This window comes from Neoarius graeffei, chromosome 27 (genome assembly GCF_027579695.1).
Source record: "Neoarius graeffei isolate fNeoGra1 chromosome 27, fNeoGra1.pri, whole genome shotgun sequence".
NCBI classification, from domain to species: Eukaryota; Metazoa; Chordata; class Actinopteri; order Siluriformes; family Ariidae; genus Neoarius; species Neoarius graeffei.
In genome coordinates this window covers 41,925,536-41,946,063 of record NC_083595.1, presented here as the reverse complement: position 1 = coordinate 41,946,063, position 20,528 = coordinate 41,925,536, and the positions used below count along the sequence as shown (strand labels likewise).

Below are 20,528 nucleotides of genomic sequence, written 5' to 3'. Positions count from 1 at the left end.
ATACTGTATGTATCCCAGATTTCTTTTGTGTTGACTGAAGGTTGCAGACAAATTGAGTTCGGAGCAGATGCATGCACATGGTGTGATTAAAGTGTGGACTTGGAGTGAAGAATGATTAATGACCTTCGCCGTGGGAATTGGGTAAAAGACTTGATTGACAGAAGGTCAATATTGATTCACCCATTCAATGGTCTAGCAAATCGGGGGGGGGGGGGGGGGACTCTCCCTGGGAATCTATACTAAGAATGTTCTAACTGAAACCCTGTTATAAAAATTATAAAACTATTCCACACATCTATGCAAGACTTAATCACATTTTCAGACAGTACCAGCCAAGCAGGGAACATCCTACAATGAACTGCTTAGTAGATTAAAAATAGAAGACATTAGGAAGTCCCTTGCATCTTATCTTGTTGTCTTTATTCTCCAATTTGCAGAATACACTGATGGATCCAGTGGTGTTTTCCGTTGTGAGGTTTGTGGGAGGTTTGACCTTGAAGCTCTAGACGCTTCAGCAGGATACAATTCAGACTAAACCTCTTTCAGACTAACCACTTAATGCCAAGGCTATGGAGCTTTGGGGATTAGAGTCTACCTCTACAAATGGCATCAGAAAAAAAACAAAAACAAAACTGGAAATATGACCCAAAGATAAGACTGGAGCCTCTTTGGACCTGAGGTGGGTGTTTGGGCTGACAGGAGGGTATAAGTAAGATGGCTAATGTTGACGGACAACATAAGACAGAAAGAATCTCCAGCAGGTAAGGAGAACCTCAGGTCTTGCATTATCGTTTCACCCGATTTTCAGCTTGCTTGTATTTTATCCTCTTAGATGTATACAGGTTAACATTTGAAGAACCTTTAAATGTCATGTCTACAAGTTCAGTGAAATTCTTTCCTCACGTATACTTGTTAGAAACGCACACATCATCATCTTTGAGACACCCACACCATTGAAACAAATTCCCATTATCGAGTACACACGATCTGGATTTTTTGACCAAAAACGTATAATTATTGACCTGATTTTAACCTCCTGCTCTAGCTAAATATATTGCCATTATGGTATCCACATAATTTTTTTTTTGAGTGCTGACTTCAAGGTGATGATGCGCGGAGTCACCATGATGTTGCTGTTTCCAATGCTGGTGTGGGCGGGGTCAGAATGCAAGGCTCGCTGTCGTCTTACCAACATCTCCATCACTGTGGAGAGCGACGAGTGTGGCAGCTGCATCACCATCAACACCACGGCCTGCGCTGGCCTCTGCCAGACCCAGGTACAGTCAAAAGACTAAGATTCATTAACAGTTATTCCACGAAATCAAGTGGTACATGAGCTGATAACCGATGAAGCGTGTAGAGCCGAGTTGGCTATAAGCCATGTACAACGAGATTGAGTGGAATAACTTTTATCATATTCACATTCACTGGATTTTAAGAAACAGCGTTTTTATTTTTTGCAAATTCGATAAATAAAAACTTTATACAAAATGTCAAACAAAATCATTTCTGTTTAGAATGTAAACAGTGAAATAGCAGTAGCAATTTGTGAAAAATGCTATAATACTTGAAAATTTAAAAAAAAATACGTTCTTAACGTCAAATATTTTCATTCCATATTGTGTTGCTTTTTTTTTTTGAGGTTTTGTTTTCGAGTAGTTTTTGTTTCATCCTCGGTTGGTTCAGCAACACGCTCCATTTTGTTTTTCTCTACTCACGGTATATGAGCTGATATCCTAGTAGTCAAGTAGCCAATCAGAGCATGTGATTGCACATATCCGGTAAAGGTGGATAGAATAAAAAGAGTTAGATTCAAAAGAATATTAAATGGATATGAAATTCTGTTTTGCACATAGACTATAAAGCAGAGGTACACACTGTTGTACCTAACTGTATAAAATATATATGTATTTTAATTAAAAATGCTGTTTTAAGTAACCAAAACGAAGCAATAATTGAGGGATTGTATTTATCTTGCCATTATGTTTCAAACACTAATTCTGAAATGATTTTATTTTATAGAAGACATTACATAACAGCTAAATGTTATAAAGATAACATGACATTTTTCTTCTGTAAAATGACATCATTATGAAAATTGTGTTATATTTTCAGGAAAGAGCATACCGCAGCCCAATTGCACCGTATTTCCAGAACAGCTGTAACTACAGGGACTGGATGTATGAAACTATCCAGCTGCCAGGCTGTGCTCCTGGGGTTGACTCGTCCTTCACCTACCCTGTGGCTCTGAGCTGTGAGTGCAGCCAGTGTAACACCGAGATCACAGACTGCAGCGCTTTCAGCATGCAGCCGAGTAGCTGCCACCCACACGCCTACTACTGAACCAAGTCGCATCAGCTCGGCCAACAGCCCAAATCCCTCGCAACAACCTGGACCACTTTTGGTGTCTTAATATTATTTTGAAATATTGTATTTCATCCATCATGTTAATTATCCTTTCTCACCATTATTACTCATACACAACTTTACAAAAATTATTTATATGAAACAAATTAAACACACACACACACCGATATCTTCTACTACAAATCTGACACAGGTCTGTTCTGTTTGTCTGTGACCCTGAACATCATGAAGGACATGATGTGCTGTTGCTCAGCATCACCTGAGCATGTAAACACTGCTTCATTAAAACAGCTCACATGCAGCATTAGCATCTTTGTTTCTGTAACACTGCAGCAGCTTCCAGACTCCACACACACACTATTTTGTGCTGGATAAGAGATGCATGCACGAGTGCTTACCACAGCTTATAATTATTCTTCGGAGACCAATTACGAAATTCCTCTCTCTACTTTGCATTTACTCCAAAGAGCACAACCCATGAGCCGGGCTTGTTTTGCTCCAATTCACACCTAATCAACTAGATGATGAATCAATGTGAAACTCAAACTGTGTCTGTGACTATGCATGACGTATGAACAGCATCAATATCAACCAATTAGAGACATGAAGCGGTAACAAAAATTGAAAAGCAAACCTTTAATCAACAAATAGTTTAGAAAAAAAAAGTCAGAGAACAGAGATAATATATGCTGTTAAAAGAATACTCCAAATGCAAAGAAGAAGAAAAAAAAAAGTCATCTACCGTAGATATGATTTCCACAGATAACAATTAACACGTTTTCTTTAATCCTGAAATTAAAAAAAAAAAAAAAAGAATGAACGTCTTGGCATAAGACAGACATGAGAGGAAGTCTTACTAAAGCTGTTCTTAAAGTCATCCAACTGAAATCTGGTGAAAAACAGTAATGAGTAGTTCCTTGCACATTCCTGAAGATTTGGTCTTGATTACGCTGAGAAATTTCATCCTTCTAAAAGCGCAATCCTGACTCTTGAAAGGAAAAATTATACAGATTTTGAGCACTACACAAATACAGGTTTTGCATTTTGACACCTTCGTAGTAGTAGAATAGCACTGCAGATAAAACCTCAAGGTTCCCTAAACAGACACTGGGTTAAACAATGATTTAACACGAACCGACAGACAATGACACTCACCATTACCAAGACATTGGATTACATGAGAAACGTAATTAAAGTTTGTATTAACTGTTTTTTTTTTAAATATAAGCCAAATAATCAAATCAACAAAATGTTCAGACCATCATAGACTGATACCAAAATTCAAAAAAGTGCTTATTTAAGGAGTTAAAGGCATTTTTGAGACAAAGTCGGCAAACAGTCTTATTTTGTCAATTTGGGTGTGCCGAATTCAAATCTGCAATATGCCGAGCTCTATCTGACCTCTGTTGACCTCTAGAGGTCATTGAACTTTGGGCCTGTAAACGTCTCAGCTGAACCCAGTTTCTCAGCTTTCCAAGGAATGAAATGTACTAAAATGATTAATGAAGTTAGCAAATGGCCTTGTTTGTTAAATGTTTGGGTGCTGAATTCATTTTTCATTTGTAAAACGACATATGACCTCTGATACCCTCAAGGTCATTAAACTTGGCCTTTATATAGGCCTATGCATTTAACGGCATTTTTAAACTGACTTTACTCCCCCAAAAAGAATATGAACAGACAAAAAACAAATAGAAAGGAACAAATACAACATTAAATGCCAGTCCATGTACATGTGACTTACTTTTCACAATGAGAATGCCTAGGCGATCACCTTACATAACATTGCATTACATTTAGCGGTTATTGTTTATACAAAGCTACTGAAAAAAGGTCAGATTCAGCAGCATACAAAATGTGGGGGCATACAGGGTATACAGGTTAATCAGGGTTAGTATATATGAGAGTTTTTTTCTTTGTTGTTTGTTTTTTGTAAAGGCTTTACCCCGTTTAAAACAAAAAAAAACAAAACAAAGAAAAAAACTCTCATATATACTAACCCTGATTAACCTGTATACCCTGTATGCCCCCACATTTTGTATGCTGCTGAATCTGTCCTTTTTTCAGTAGCTTTGTATAAACAATAACCGCTAAATGTAATGCAATGTTATGTAAGGTGATCGCCTAGGCATTCTCATTGTGAAAAGTAAGTCACATGTGCATGGACTGGCATTTAATGTTGTATTTGTTCCTTTCTATTTGTTTTTTGTCTGTTCATATTCTTTTTGGGGGAGTAAAGTCAGTTTAAAAATGCCATTAAATGCATAGGCCTATAGGCCAAGTTTAATGACTTTGAGGTTATCAGAGGTCATATGTCGTTTTACAAATGAAAAATGAATTCAGCACCCAAACATTTAACAAACAAGGCCATTTGCTAACTTCATTAATCATTTTAGTACATTTCATTCCTTAGAAAGCTGAGAAACTGGGTTCAGCTGAGATGTTTACAGGCCCAAAGTTCAATGACCTCTAGAGGTCAACAGAGGTCAGATAGAGCTCAGCATATTGCAGATTTGAATTCGGCACACCCAAATTGACAAAATAAGACTGGTTGCCGACTTTGTCTCAAAAATGCCTTTGGGTGTCACAATTCTGGATTTTGGTACCAGTCTATCAGTGAGACCAGAGTTCAGCAAATGATCAACATTTAATGACACGTTGTATTTAATTCATTCGACTAAGATATTGCGGTAACTTATGGATGGTTTATTAACAAACTATGACTGTCATCGTTAATTATATAGAAAATGTAGAAAACCGGGCTAATTATTGGAACTGCAATGGAACGCGATACCACACAGCAGAACTGTAAAGTAAACATCATGACTGCTTTGAAGCGAGTGATGCAGCCTGGGCTTCCACATCATTCATATCAGACTTCCAGCAGAATTTACAACATAAGGGAAGAACTTGTTTTTGAGTGGATTTTAAAAGGACCAATCGCTTCGTTATGAAGAGCAGGTAAAGCAGAAAGTGAGCCTGGTGAAGTATCCTCAGTTTTCCAGACAGTAACATAGTTCTGCAGTTAAAAAGAAAAACTTCGAATGCCATCGTGTTCAGTTCGTATCTACACAGTATTACAGTTCTTTCATTTCTTGATAACATTAGTCGGAAACTCTCCTTATATCCAAACTACAAACCCAAAAGCTAGCAACGTCTCTGGATGACCATTTGGCCTTTTGAGTCCTTTTACACCTTTACGTGAACTAGATGAAAGTTAGTACAAAATCGAGACCTTAACATTTACACCAAGCGTTGAATCCCCAACACCATCTCAATTTTCTTTCCTCGCTAGTTAGCTTGCGAACTTGTTCCGGATGATCTCGCCTCCTTCCACTTCCACCTGCTCATACAGCCACTTCCTGTCACAGCGGCACTCGACGCCGCACTTACGAGAGCCGCATTCGGGACAGGGGTAGAAGCAGCCCATGCAGTCCACATCCAAGCAGTCGCACAGGTCTCTGCCACAGGAGATCAGCAGACCTCGGCTGTCGTACACTTTGCTCTTAGCCGTCATGACCTGCCTGATTTGGAGAATCCAGAAATGTGGCTTTTAGTGAGCGAGTCTTGTCATGCCGATATTATTACACGGCTTCAATTGAATCTTTATAAAATTGTTAAAAGATTTTCCAGTACAGAACAACAGTTCCTCAACATCTACATCAGGGTCTGACCGATAAAGGATTTTTGGTAGCAATACAAATAATCAAAAAAGGTCTGTGATTTCTGATAACCAATATTATCAGCTGATATTAAAAAAAAAAAAAAGTCTTAATTTAAAATAGAAATGTCTTAAAATATTGTGAATAGTACAAAATAGTCAAACAGGCCTAAATGTTCCGGGGGGGTTTAACTATGTACACAGCAGAATTACTTTAATTTGGCTTATATACATAACTATTCATTTGGAAACATGCATATTTATTAGTTATGTTTTTTCACAGTACAGCCTACTTAATTAGAAAAAAAAAAATTAATCCATCTTCATGATTGCATATATGCAATGTTAATATAATTATGAAATACTTAAATAATATTGGCTGGCTTTTTTTCGTGGTATATCAGATATATCCCATTCAGCTAGCATGATACTGAATGAGTTGAAGAAGAGCAGCTGAACTGAATACATCTATCACAAAAAAAAAGCCAGCGATCATCATCATACATACACATTCCTTTCAGGTGTTCATCGCATCTTTCTGTTTCAAAATTCTCTCAAAATCTTCCGTATATAACGAAGCAAACCTGGTGGCCGTTCGTGTTTACAAATTGTCCGTCACTCACTAGCGTGGAAGTTTTACGTCTTCGACGTCATGTTGTCTTGACAACCATCCATGCAATATCGTAAACCATATTCAACGCTCATTCTCCATTGGGTAGAGTGACGCAAGATATGCTAACAATATTGCATGAAATGAATGAAACCTGCTAGAAGGGAATAGAACGTGTTTTTATTCCATCGATAAAGTGTCCTGTATGTATAATAATTTATGACATTTTACTTTCATTTATTTGTATAGGAACCAATGCCGGGGTGGCCCTATATTTAGCCGGGACCATCCCCGGCCCAAACCATCAATGGTGGCCTGCTTGGAGCATGGGGAAAATAATTTTCACTAATTTTGGTCACTGATCTTATTCTTGCATTAATCATCACATTCAACTGCACTCTGCATTTTCACATGGCAGCCCAGACGCCGACAGCATCGCAGCAGATTAAATAGGCGCTACCAAATAAGGAAATTCTTCCCTCCCCTCTATTGCAGTTGGTTTGGTCCAAGACTCCTCCTCTGTATTGCGGGGAACTTAAACAACATTGGCGCGAAACAGCGCGCGTCAGTGATGGAGGGCAGAAAGAGGCCAGGTGGAACCGAAAGGGCGAAGCTTAAAAAAAGGAAGGAGGTGGCAGCAAAATGTGCCAAATTGACATATATGTTCTCAAGACCAGCTGGTAGGTTACGAAAGATATGGTGTATGATAACCCTGTTTGTCGATTTTATCAGTCTATGCTAGGCCTATAATGTGTCGATAGTTTGCGATGTCAATTCAGCTTTTTGATGTCATGTGAAATCTCGCAATTTACACCGTATAGATGTGGTGTATGTCTTAATTCTAAGAAGAACCGGACATTGCTTTACATCCCAGTTATTAACAATTTTAGATGAACAGGTCCCAAATGTGCTGTTGCGCGTTATTTCCTCATCCAGCCCATTTCATCTCGCTGTCGCACCGTGCGTTTCCACAGGCGTGCGCACATTGTGGTTATGAACACATAGGCCTAGAAGTCATATCTGATGTTAAATAATTGTTGTTAAATATATAACTTAGAAGAGGTGTATGCGTATGCCAATATTCTAAGCAGAATCGAACACTTGCTTTAGCCTACATTTCATTTAACCATTTTTGAGTTGCCTAATGCGCCCTCACGCTTTATCTGCCGGTTGCTGAGTACTGATTTGCCATTATTTTCGAGGCGTATGCGGCATGTAATGCACAAGCATTGGTTCAAATGCACGCGAGATGGGTGCTTTCGTTATTTTAAGACTATGTGACTAAAAATGTGTTGTGTAATTCGTCTTAAATAACGCGAAACAATCAGCCATACTCGCTGCTTTGCTATTTGGAGTGGCAGTCAGCTGGATTTCGCCCCCGACGTAAAAGTTTATTCCCACACCCGGGCCGAAGATGCCGATTTCTGAAGATGCATGTCCTTTGGATGTGTTTTCAAATATTTTCACTAAGGAACTTTGGGACATGTTGGTGACACAGATAAATGTATATGCGGATTAGACACGCGGCCACACACCATCCAATTTTAAGTGGAGCCCCGTCTCAACTAGATGAAACCGTTCGTCGGTCTCTGCATTACGTTTGTGGTCATTAAACTACCGCGTAATGGAAGTTTTATTAACCCTAAAGTAATGCAGAGAACGACGAACAACATACATTGTCACTACCTGAATTTAAACCAAATAAAAAGCATTGTGAAAGAACAGTTATTTGTTTTATCTTTTTTAATGTACTCAAATTCCTCCTCCATTTCAAAGTGGCCTGAATGTGAATTAAACTCCCGGACTGAAAACAGGGCCCACTCCGGCCCTGATAGGAACTATATAAAAATAATGTCTGTTAAAACTTAAACAAAAAAATACAATATGTACATATTTAACAATTATTCACCAACGGCAAGGTGAAGATCGGTGAATAATAACTGAAATGAAGCTGAGGTTATTCTTCACTGATATTCACTGAGCCTGAGGTGGATAACTGTCTTAGTGCAAATACACAGGTGATTATTTAAAAAAAATAATAATTTCAATCTTCAAAAGCAGCATGCAAATGTAATAACGGCGTGGCGCAGACTTGTTTTGAAATAGATAAAAAAAATATATATATCACAATTCCACCTTACCTTTGAATAGTTTTAGACCAAACTTTGTCGCATCTTTAGTGCTTTTAGGAACAGCATTTTCTTTCATCATTTGTAATTCTTCTTCAACTACGGTGACAAAGTGGTTGGCCGCCATTTTGCCAAGTCGCTCGAGGTGATTATTGAGAAATCGTCCGAATTTCTCAACCAACCAGCGAGCACGATTACCTATAATCACCTCTGTATTTATACTAAATACCATTCATTTACATGTGCACCAGAAACCGACTTCTTTAAAATAACTGAACGCCTTCATCTGTTCGACACGCCGTTGCTACTCTGCTTAGGTCAGCTGATTGTTGTGATTTGTGCCATTCCAAACACGTGTGGGGCTAACAGTAGAGTCGCAGTGTGCCCTCTAAGCGACGACACTCATAACATGGTTAAAGGAACCATCTTTTCTTAAATCATTCATCAACCATTATAAACATTTTTGTCATTCATCAGCTCATATCAGTACGCCAATTTATCGGTTAGGCTCTGGTGTCCATGTCAATTTTTTGCACAAGGAACCCAAATTTAAATCTGATACCTGTCGTTGGATGAGACCTTCACCCCTCCACGTCTCCTGTATGCGTCATTGCCCATTTTTCCCTGTGTTTAAAAAAAGACACATCTGAATTTAACTTGTTTTTCCATCACAGTAATGCATTTCAAACACTGTTTCCATTTATCAGGTCCACCCGAGTCATAGGCTATGTCCCAACTCATGTACTACTGTACCAGAAAACACTGTTGAGAATTTATTTTGTTTAGAATTATATTTGCTTAGAAGAGACTATTAAAAGAATAGTTAAAAGGATTAGTAAGTTAGTAATACACATAATTGACATTTCATTGATATAAACATTAAGATTGACAGTTTATTAGTCATTTGTTTAGGAAATACATTGAAATAGACTTCATTACCCAAGATGCATTGATCCACGTTGAACGTAACTTGATTTGCGTAAAGGTTTTTTTTGAGGTTGGCGTGCGGCCATCTTGTTAGACAACTATGCAAGCAGACGCTGTATTTTGTTCTCTTGTTTAATTCAGTAAACGTTGAAAAGAAGCAACGTCTCGCTTTGTTATTTTTAGTCGCCAAGAAGATAAATGTACAATAAACACTGTGGTGCTGCTGGGAGTCATTACACTATCAATTTACAGACAAACGCTTTTGACATCTTATAGCAACAGTTCTGAGCGTCAGTCAAGAAAATGAAAATAAGAACGGCTCCAACTGCTCTGTTACACACGAACACTGACTAGTCTGAGCTTTAGTGCTCCGGAAAATGGTATTTTAATAATTCTGGGTTTAATAAAGCTATATAAATCACAAAATATCTCTGCACAAGCTTCACCGTGACTAAAGCGTCTTCTGTTCTCCAAGGAGCTCGAGGATATTCCTCATTTTTTTCATATAGAAGATCAGCAGATAAGTTCAACACAATAGTGGGGTCAAAAACTGTCCATCATAATCATCATCTTTTAAAGAAAAGGAAAATACATTTCTTTGGTAATAATTGCATACTTCCCCCCCATGTGTAAATAACCCTGTAAAGAGAACAACAGTACAAAAAATGTAAGAAACATGCTTCAGGTTCAGCTGTAAAACAGCTGTATGCATGTTACCTTTTGGCCAGAATCTCGTGAGACTTGTCTCCTGTCCTTTGTGAACTGCTGTTTGCCTCCATCAGAAAGTGAACCGGGACGAGATTCCTCTTTTGACCACAATCCGCCACGGTTTTTTCGTAATTCGATCTGGAAAGAATTTAAGTGCATTAGTAATTTTTTATTTTATTTATTTATTTTACAGCTTATAGCATAAATCATTAAATTTGATCTTTTATTTCACGTCATATACTGTGGAACAACTTCAGTGCAGTATCCCCCCCCCCCCCAAAAAAAAAAAACTTTTGACACACATTTCCTTTCTGAGGATCTCTCACTTGCCAACTTTCATGGGTAAACAAGTAGGGGTGTGCAAAATAATCGTCATGACAATGCATCGCGATACTAACTTTCACGATATACTGCATCGATTCTTGACGCCAAATATCGATTATTAATTTTAAAAAATGAATAAATAAAATTGTATGAATGGTTGGCGAACATCAGCTAAAAACAAGTAGAATACAACTTCCAGTCCTGTAGATGTCGCCGTGGAGTTTTTGACGCCCGCTGCCTTCATGCCAGTGGCATTTCCAGCGGCGGGCTACTGCGACCTAGACATTCTGCATAGACATCATATGCGACTGCGACTCTGTTTACAAATCTCGCTGGAATAGCGCGCACGACATGCTTGAGCGCTTTTTAGAGCAACAGCCTGCCATCCACGCTGCACTCCTGTCTGCAGAAATACGTAAATCTGAGAAGGACATCTGCACACTCACCGAGTCTGACATAACTGCTGCGGTACTACAACATGCTAAAAGAAATATGCTTAGTGAGTGTATTGTTTCCTAATTTGAGGATGCTCCACAAACTATAAATGCATAAGGCATTTAAATGTAATGTAAAGTAATGTAACAAATAATATAATGATGATGATAATTTAATGCACTGAGTAATATAGTATATATATTTTGATATTTATTATTGCCTTGTCCTCCCATACTGCAGGTGCTGCAAAGAAATTGAAAACTGCTGCTATTAGTTTTCTTTTATTATTTTTAGTTTTATAAATCCTATGCAATTTTTGTCATTAGTGTGTCCACTTGTTAAGTATGGAAACAGTAATATTCATTTTAATGGCAACTACCTCCAAAGTCGTTTCAATAAATTCAGTTATGAACTGAGTTGCTCTGAGTTATGCATCAATTGGAGACACTATCCAGATCGTACACAGCCACTGGTAATTATGCTCTTTTTTTTTTTTTTTACATTTTCACTGAAGTATGTTGAATATATCGCAATGCATCGCAATAATTCAAGAATCGTGATGCATCGTGATAGTATCGCATCGTAGCATGTGAATCGTGATTCGAATTGAATCGTGACTTCTTTGCCAATACCCACCCCTATAAACAAGACAGATGTATGCTACACATCTGTACACATCGTATCAGAGTAGAAATGGAGTTGGAGAGGTGAGGATTATGACAGGCACATAAAATATCACATGATATTGAAGACATTTTTATGATACTTAATACATATTATATGGACACGAGAGTTTTACTGGGAAATACACCACTTGTATTTTTCCATACGAGCTCCATCTGGGATATGGAGAACCCAAACTGTGATATAAATCTCTATATGCCACTTGTAAGGAAATCAGTGAATTGTTTTAATAAATTTAAGTCCTTTTCATTTGTGAATGTGTCTATATAATAAAAAGAAAAAAAATCACAATGTTTGTTGGCTTGAAGATATGAAATTTATCTTTGTGTAGAAAAACTTGCGCATTTTTTCATATGAAATACATCGCGGATCCGAGTGAGATATTTAAATAATATTGGCTGGCGTTGGCACCATCAGATATATTCCATTCAGCTAGCATGATATTCAACAAGTCGAAGACGAGCTGAATGGAATACAGTCGGAGGAAAATGTTTGTACACCCTTTGGAGTTTTTTACATTTCTGCCTAAATTGGTCATAAAACATCGCCTGAACTCTCCAGCAATCTTAAGAATGAACAAACAGTGTCTGCTTGAACTAAAGGCCCGGTCACACAGCGCTTTACGGCTTTATCACGGCCAAAACCCGTCAAAAAGTGCTCTCCCGTGAAGCAGACGATGTTGTTCGTGTTGATGTCGAAGTTAAGACGTGTTACAGTCGATATACAGACGTGACAGGACGCAGGGGAAAATCGGAACGGCGTCGGACGCAGCAAAAAGTTTTGGACTGCTCAAAACTTTAGACCGCGGACAACCACGGCCGGCACACGTGGTAAAGACGTGCAACACACGTGAAAAACACGTGATAATCAGTGTCCCGGCCGTTATTAAAACTTGGGGAGACGTGGTAAGACGCGAAAGTTTGGCGGTCTATCACGGGCAGAGCACGGTCATCGGACGGGTGTTACGCGTTGGTATCACGGGATATAGCGTGTGTTTAGCGGCTTATCACTGAGAAATGGATTTTTCCGCGTACATAGCACTGTCTAAGCCCGTTAAACGACGTCTCAAACAAGTTCTAAATTCGATTGATCACTGTCTAATCACTTCTGCATCACTTCTGATTTGCGGCATGTAAATACCGTAATTTTCTGAGACCTCGGCACTTGCAGTCTAAATGTCAAGGGGTGAACATGAACCCTCAACGCTGTGATGTCCTCATCTTAATGCTCCAGCACCAACAGAACCAACTGATACAGGCTCAACATATCCTACCGCTTTTATATGCGCAGCAAGCCGCTCTTCCAACGACGCTTACCCGTGATTTGGCAGTGCTGCAGCAGTGAAACAGCCGCCGACGGCCATACCCCGTACAAAGCACGGCAAAGCCAAAATTGACCAAAAATTACCACTTACGACCACGTCCACCAGATTTTTGTATCTTTTTGTACGTGATATAGACGCGGAGTGCTGTGTGACCGGGCCTTAAAACCACTCAAACAATTACGTTATCATATTTTTATTGGCCATAAGATGGAAATATTGACAGGATAGGGAGGCATAAGTAAGTACACCCTTAGCTAAGGCTCATCCAAGAGCTAAATTAGACTAATTAGATGATTAAACAATTTGACTCAGGTGTGAGCCAACCTGATGTCCAATCACTGAGGTGTGTCGTAAGCCACCCACCCCACTGGAAAACCAGTTAAAAGGTGTGTTTTGATGAGAGGCATGTTCTGTGCATCATGCCTCGCTCAAAGGAGCTGTCTGAAGACTTAAGACACAAAATAATTGATTTGTATAAAGCTAAAAAGGGTTACAAAACCATCTCTAAGACCCTTGGTGTTCATGTGTCTACAATTAGAAAAATTGTGTATAAATGGAGACAATTTGGAACGGTTGTTACTCTGCCAAGGAGTGGCTGCCCTGCGAAGATCACTCCAAAGGCACTGCGAGTCATCATCAATGAGGTAAAAAAGAATCCAAGAGTGTCCGCTGAAGACTTGAGGAAATCACTGAAACATGCAGACATCTCTGTGGACACATCTACTATAAGAAAGACACTGAACAAGAATGGGATTCATGGGAGAAGGCCACGGAGGAAGCCATTGCTGTCCAGAAAGAACATTTCTGCTCGTTTGGAGTTCGCGAAAAAGCATTTGGATGCTCCTCAGCGCCACTGGAAAAACATATTGTGGTCTGATGAAACCAAAGTTGAATTGTTTGGGGGGGGAACACACCACATCATGTGTGGAGGAAAGTCGGTACAGCACACCATCAGCAAAACCTCATCCCCACCGTCAAGTATGGCGGCGGTAGCATCATGGTGTGGGGGTGCTTTGCTGCCTCTGGGCCTGGACAACTGGCTATAATCAATGGGAAAATGAATTTTCAAGTATATCAAGATATTTTGCAGAAAAACCTGAGGCAATCTGTCAAAAAGTTGAAACTCAAGAGAGGATGGGTCCTGCAACAGAACAATGACCCTAAACACAGAAGCAGGTCGACATTAGAATGGTTTCAGAAGAACAAAATTCACGTTCTGGAATGGCCCAGTCAAAGCCCCGACCTCAATCCAGTCGAGATGTTGTGGCATGACCTCAAGAAAGCCATTCATTCCAGGCATCCCAGGAATCTTGCTGAATTGCAACAGTTTTGCAAAGAGGAATGGTGCAAGATTTCTCCTGATCGTTGTGCCCGTCTAGTCTGCAACTACAGGAAACGTCTGGTTGAAGTTATTGCAGCCAGAGGAGGGTCAACCAGCTACTAAATCAAAAGGTGTACTTACTTATGCCTCCCTATCCTGTGAATAATTCCATCTTATGGTCAATAAAAATATGATAAAACGCAAATGTTTGGGTGGTTTTAGTTCAAGCAGACACTGTTTGTTCATTCTTAAGATTGCTGGAGAGTTCAGATGATGTTTTATGACCAATTTAGGCAGAAATGTAAAAAATTCCAAAGGGTGTACAAACATTTTCCTCCGACTGTATATCTGACAGACCATGAAAAGCCAGACATCATTATTATTATTATACATACACACACTTTTCCAGTTTTTCAATGTCCGTTGGTATGTTTTTCTCTTGCAAATACGCATGAAGAATATCTGATAAAGTTTTGGGAGCCTTTCCAGTGTTCAACACGTCTTTCTCTTTACGGTGAACAAAGAAATGCTTCTGCGCATGCGCAGCAGAAAACTCTCATTGAATATTTGCATCAGCTCCGACGTGTGACACATTGCATGGTTGTCAAGACAACATGACATCATAAATCATATTCAATGCTCATTCTCCACTAGGTAGAGTGATGTAATACACGTAGAATAAGTGATATGCTAACAATATCACATGCTATCAAACCAAATGAATGAAACCTTTTAATAAATTCCTCATTCATCCGAACCTAATAGTGATATAGAATTATTCATGAAATTAAGCCCAAACTGTAGCATCAGCCACATAATAATAATGCTCCTGCTAGTTTGAAATAAACATTATTATTTATAGCAGAACATGCAAGATTATTGAAGATAATGTTATTTAAGAAGTTATGGGTTGTTTTACAATCAGGGTACAAAGTTTGTATCACAGGGGTCCAAAATTCAAATTGATTCAAACTGGTTCTTGTACCAGTTTTTAAGTGAAGGACAAGTTAAAGAACAGATTTCAGGTAATTTTTTGACACGTGTATGGTAGTTTTGTGTAATCTGCTATAAGATGGGAGAAACAAATGAAGTGATTCTCGGAGAGGACATTTTTTTTGACAATTCGGAATCCACTACTTCCATAGTGCTTTTAAATATAAGGCTGTAAGCTTTGTGTTAGTTGTCTCTAATATTTATGTCCCAATATCTTGACCACATTTTAGGATGAAAATAATCATTTTAGATATGTTATTTTTAGTGCTGTCAAAAATGTCGCGTTATTAACGCGTTAACTTGACTCAATTTTAACGGCGATAATTTTTTTATCGCGAGATTAACGCTCTGTGACATGATGCCACGCCCCGCACAGCCAGAGTCCTCTGCCCTCCCCCGAAGAGCCACAGTGCTCGGCTTAGGTTTCGTTTTCCCATCGGCGGCTCCAGCCCCACTTTGCAGTGGCTGTGACAAGACGTGTTATGCTCTGCAATAAAAAAACAAACAAACATTGGTACAACCAGTGTTCAAACTATGCCGATATTTGGGGGGGGTGTCCCTTTTTTCCCTTGGGGGGGTGCTTGCGCTTGTCTCAGAGCGCGGATCTCCATCGCGCGCTCACTTCGGATATGCAAATGCTTCCCGTTACACACGATTGCTATGTCAATAAACATCATTTTGCCAATATTTTAGAGACCCCCCCAACATTTCCCAAATCATGTTTTCAAGGGATCTCATGTCTGTTTCAGGGGATCTCGGATCCCCCGAGTACCCCCGTAGTTCGAACGGTGAGCAAGCCCATTCACTTTTTTATGCTGATAAGAGAATTACAAATGGTTTTTCATGTGACAAAAATGTGCGATTAAATTGCGATTAATCGCGAGTTAACTATGACAGTCGCGACATTAATCGCGATTAAATATTTTAATCGCTTGACAGCACTAGTTATTTTATATTGAAAAGTTAGCCGTCTGTCTCGGAGAGGACATTTTTTTTTGACACAATTACATACTAATTTGATCAAAATAGTCTGAAAACTTACTGGCATTCAACATTAAAACTTCACTATGTTTCCAATGATATGGAACCAAATATTTGTTTTATGGTATAAAGAATGATTTAAGTGCATCCCTTTTGGAGCTACCTGTGGTCAAAAAAAGCACTTTTTCTAAATGACACGAGTAATTTTGCTAAATATGACATATTGCCATACATTCACCAAAAATAACGTTATCACCAAATTTTTTTTTGCATGGTAAATAGAGCTATCACAGGGCTACAATAAACAACCAAGTTTATTTAGTCAAGCCTTTTGATATTGAAGATAATGTATTAAATGTGATTTTTAGCTTGCATACCCTGATTGTAAAACAACCCGTATATCTAACTTAATACGTAATTTATTATGAAAAGTCTGGCCAGGTATTGTTACTGAGTTCTCTAATTCTCTATCTATCTTAATTATCATGGGCGTAGATCACTGATTCAGGGCTAGTATGGGCCTAGGGAGACGATAGGGTTCCTCACCGTCACACGCACTCACCTTCTCTGTCCTATGGCTGTGCCCCTTTAGAATAACGTTTATTTTTTAAATGGGACATAGAAAAGAATGAATGAATGGATGGATGGGGGTAGATGGTGCCGGTAGCGCAAACTTGTCTGATATCCTCCTGATCTCTTGAAATTCCGGATTAATTTATTGTTTTGCTGATCGCCAAAAGAACTGTGGATTACACTTTACTCATTACGCCCGATGTTGGAATATTGCTGGATTTCGCAAACTCAACAAGCGTTCCAAAGAGGTGAGATCAAGGTTTTTTTTTTTCCTTTTTTTGCTTGCAGGAGTTTTCTGAAAGACTGTCTTGCCGTGTTCTTGGACCTGTGCTGTGGATTACTATTTTTTGGAGGGGGACTTTGATAACGATCGGAGTTTTTTTGTTTCCTTTTCGTAATATTTAACGGACTGAAGTGCATCGGTTGGAGCGCGTTTTGGTTATACTGCTTCTGTGGTGTTTGGACTGAAAGACTCTGGCCTGCAGGCTTCTATTTCTCTCTCTATCCACTTCTTTTCACCTCACTAAAAGCACGAACAAATCTAAGCATTTGACGATATTTATGAATGTGTTTTCATGAACCAATGACGTTAATTTGGTGACAACTCGAGCAGAGTTTGTTACACAACTGACTGAAAAACATTTTCCACTTACCGACGTGCTGTAGACCATTCCCTAGACAACATTATGTGACTACCCATGTTTGATTTTAGTCCATACAGCCCCCCACACACGTACCTTTATTCCGTCTGCCCCCTCCCTGGCAGTGTGTGAGAAAATCGTCGGGACAGCATCTTCCCTCAGGAACTGTTTTCCGTTGTAATCGCGGAAGCAATCGGACAGGAAGTGCTCCGAGCACAGACATGAGTTAGTGGTCGGGACGAAGTTTTTTCGCCCGAGGCTTCGCACCCACTGCTCTGCTAACTGAGGCTTGCTGATGGGGAATCTGGAGAGAAGAATATTAGTTCAGCCCAATGGATACATCATCTTTGCTACACGTTTAAAAAGAGCATAATGTCTTGAGGAAACTGGACAACCCAGAGGAAACCTTTTTTTATTCTGTACCTACTAAATCCACCCATACTGCATGGTGAAATTAAATGGTCAATGCGTATAGTTACAATGTACCTGTTCCTAATAAAGTGGCTACTGAGTGTATATTTTATGAGAAATGCTACATTTCAAACACATTACCAAAAGCATACCATTACCGAAAATACATTTTATGTCTAAATATTTCAATTAGCCTTCAAACTGCTGCTGTACTTGCACTGTTTAAATAGAGGATTTAACACAGAGAGGGAGCATTAGATCTCAAATTTGTCAACATCAGCATCACAAATGTTAGGATTTTTAACGCATTATATATTGTGTTAGCCCTGTGATGACCTGGCGACTTGTCCAGGGTGTACCCCGCCTTTTGCCCGTAGTCAGCTGGGATAGGCTCCAGCTCGCCTGCGACCCTGTAGAACAGGATAAAGCGGCTACAGATAATGAGATGAGATATATTGTCTTACTGGGGGCAGCCATGATCTGAAGGGTAGAGAAGCCCACAAGGTTGCCGGTTCAATTCCAAGGGACGGGTAGGAAAACATGAGGGGAGATGAGTGAATGAACAGCACCTTCCCTTCCTTCTGTATCATGGCTGACGTGCCCTTGAGCAAGGCACCTAACCCCCAACTGATCCCCAGGTGCTGTAGCATAGCTGCCCACTGCTCTGGGTATGTGTGCGCGCGCACGCTCATTTGTGTGTTCACTGCTTCAGATGGGTTAAACGCAGAGGAGGAATTCCACTGTACTTGAGAGTACATGTGACAAATAAAGGCTTCTTATTATTCTTCTTATTCTTGTTGAAAGTAGCCTATATTTTACTGTGTCAGTTTGATGACTGTATTATAAAAGTTATTGTTTAGTATCTAGTTTAGCAAAACCACCGAACAACAAGCAGAGGCTCAATCCCAAAACATAACCTGTTCCCGATATAAAGCACACTTCCGAGTGTACGTCAGAATTCCGCGTGAATCCTTTGTGGTGCACTATATCAACGGAAGAAGGAACTATTTGGGGTTCAACCTGCACCAACTTCAGGAATAATCTGTAAACATTTAACCTGCCCTGAAACCAGGGGTGTTAAACAAACACCCCGCAGGCCACATCCAGCCCCTATAAAGATTCAAAACAGCCCAAACGTCAACCAAAGATTCTCCATTCTTTGTGCCAATCATTACCACGAAATGCAATTTGTCATCCATCTACTGGGGGGGGAATCTATTGGCCCTTTTCCACTACCCTTTTTCAGCTCACTTCAGCTCGCTTCAGCTCACTTCAGCCCGACACGGCTCGCGTTTCGACTACCAAAAACCAGCACGACTCAGCTCGTTTCAGCCCTGCTTAGCCCCTAAAACTCGCACCGTTTTGGAGTGGGGCTGAAGCGAGCCAAACCGTGCCGACTGAGGTTGGGGGCGTGAGCAGACACTCCCCTGTGCACTGATTGGTGAGGAGGCGTGTCCTCACATGCCCCGCGAGCGCGCTGGGATCTGTAAACACCGCAAACCCGGAAGGAGAAGAATTACGAATTACGAGAATTTCTGAAGCCTTATGCGCCTCGCCTCATCTATACGCTCTTGCCAGTATCTGTTGGCGTTGTCGGTGACAACAAGCCACAGCACCAAGACCAGCAACACTAACGACTCCATGTCCTCCATGTTTATTGTTTACTATTCGGGTCGTGAGACTACCGCTTAAAAGCTCACTGAATCAGTGACATACAGAGCATCGTGGACGAGTTCGCGGAGCGCAAGGCTCGTCGTATGCCCTTCAAATAATGCGCGCAGTAGGCTATTGATGTTTTATTATGAGCCATGTACAGTATGTCGCCGAATGTTTTTTTGTTTCTGAGTTACATGTTCGTTTGAAGGACTTAATGTACAAACTAACATAGTTGCACCCCGTAGTGTTGAAATTGGTAAACACAGTGCATTCAGTGAGGTTTGCACCGCCCTCCTTTTATTTCTGACTCTTCCTGTCACCACTCTGAGCGCTCATTCGTATGCCCTTCAAATAATGTGCGCAGTATAGGCTATTGATGTTTTATTATGAGCCATGTACAGTATCCTAATGTTTTTTGTTTCTGAGTTACATGTTCGTTTGAAGGACTTGATGTACTAAATAACATATAGTTGCACCCGGTAGTGTTGAAATTGGTAAACACCGCAGTTGCGGACATTTTGTAGCCTAAAATGATGTTATGATAAGCTTTAATAAAGGGCCCGGTCATTTGCCCCGCCCCCGGCCTGGCTCTGACTTGTTCCGCCACTGTCACTGATGTCACTGTTTGCGCTGCTTAACGACATCACGTGACGTCCACCCACTTTCGCTAACTCCACCCAATGTGTCCACCCACTTCCAGCCAGCACGGTTCAGCGCGGTTGTAGTCGAAATGCAACTCCAACAGCCCCGCTCAGCCCGACTCAGCTCGACTCGGCACGGCAC

General features: G+C 40.0%; 2 protein-coding genes across 3 annotated transcripts in view; one reads left to right on the top strand and one right to left on the bottom strand.

Moving 5' to 3' along the window:
* Positions 1-1,042: 1,042 nt before the first annotated feature.
* fshb (follicle stimulating hormone subunit beta) lies at positions 1,043-2,639 on the top strand. Its single transcript, XM_060911785.1, has 2 exons — positions 1,043-1,277; positions 2,116-2,639. Exons 1-2 carry the CDS (start codon positions 1,107-1,109, stop codon positions 2,341-2,343), a joined length of 399 nt encoding a protein of 132 aa, XP_060767768.1. The 5' UTR covers positions 1,043-1,106; the 3' UTR covers positions 2,344-2,639.
* A 2,249-nt stretch (positions 2,640-4,888) lies between these two features.
* The window catches only part of arl14ep (ADP-ribosylation factor-like 14 effector protein), a 32,519-nt gene continuing 16,879 nt past the window's right edge, over positions 4,889-20,528 (bottom strand). For both annotated transcript variants that reach the window (XM_060911225.1, XM_060911224.1), the window contains exons 2-5: positions 17,775-17,982; positions 10,412-10,540; positions 9,330-9,391; positions 4,889-5,891 (exon numbers count right to left, since the gene is read on the bottom strand). In XM_060911225.1, coding sequence (XP_060767208.1) covers positions 5,663-5,891; positions 9,330-9,391; positions 10,412-10,540; positions 17,775-17,982 — 628 coding nt within the window. In that variant the 3' untranslated portion in view covers positions 4,889-5,662. The remainder of the gene's footprint in view (positions 5,892-9,329; positions 9,392-10,411; positions 10,541-17,774; positions 17,983-20,528) is intronic.

Bases quoted from the DNA above. Each gene is read 5' to 3' on its own strand.
- fshb (XM_060911785.1), top strand. From the start codon at position 1,107: ATGATGCGCGGAGTCACCATGATGTTGCTGTTTCCAATGCTGGTGTGG. The intron at 1,278-2,115 runs GTACAGTCAAAA...TTATATTTTCAG, and splicing joins CTGGCCTCTGCCAGACCCAG to GAAAGAGCATACCGCAGCCC.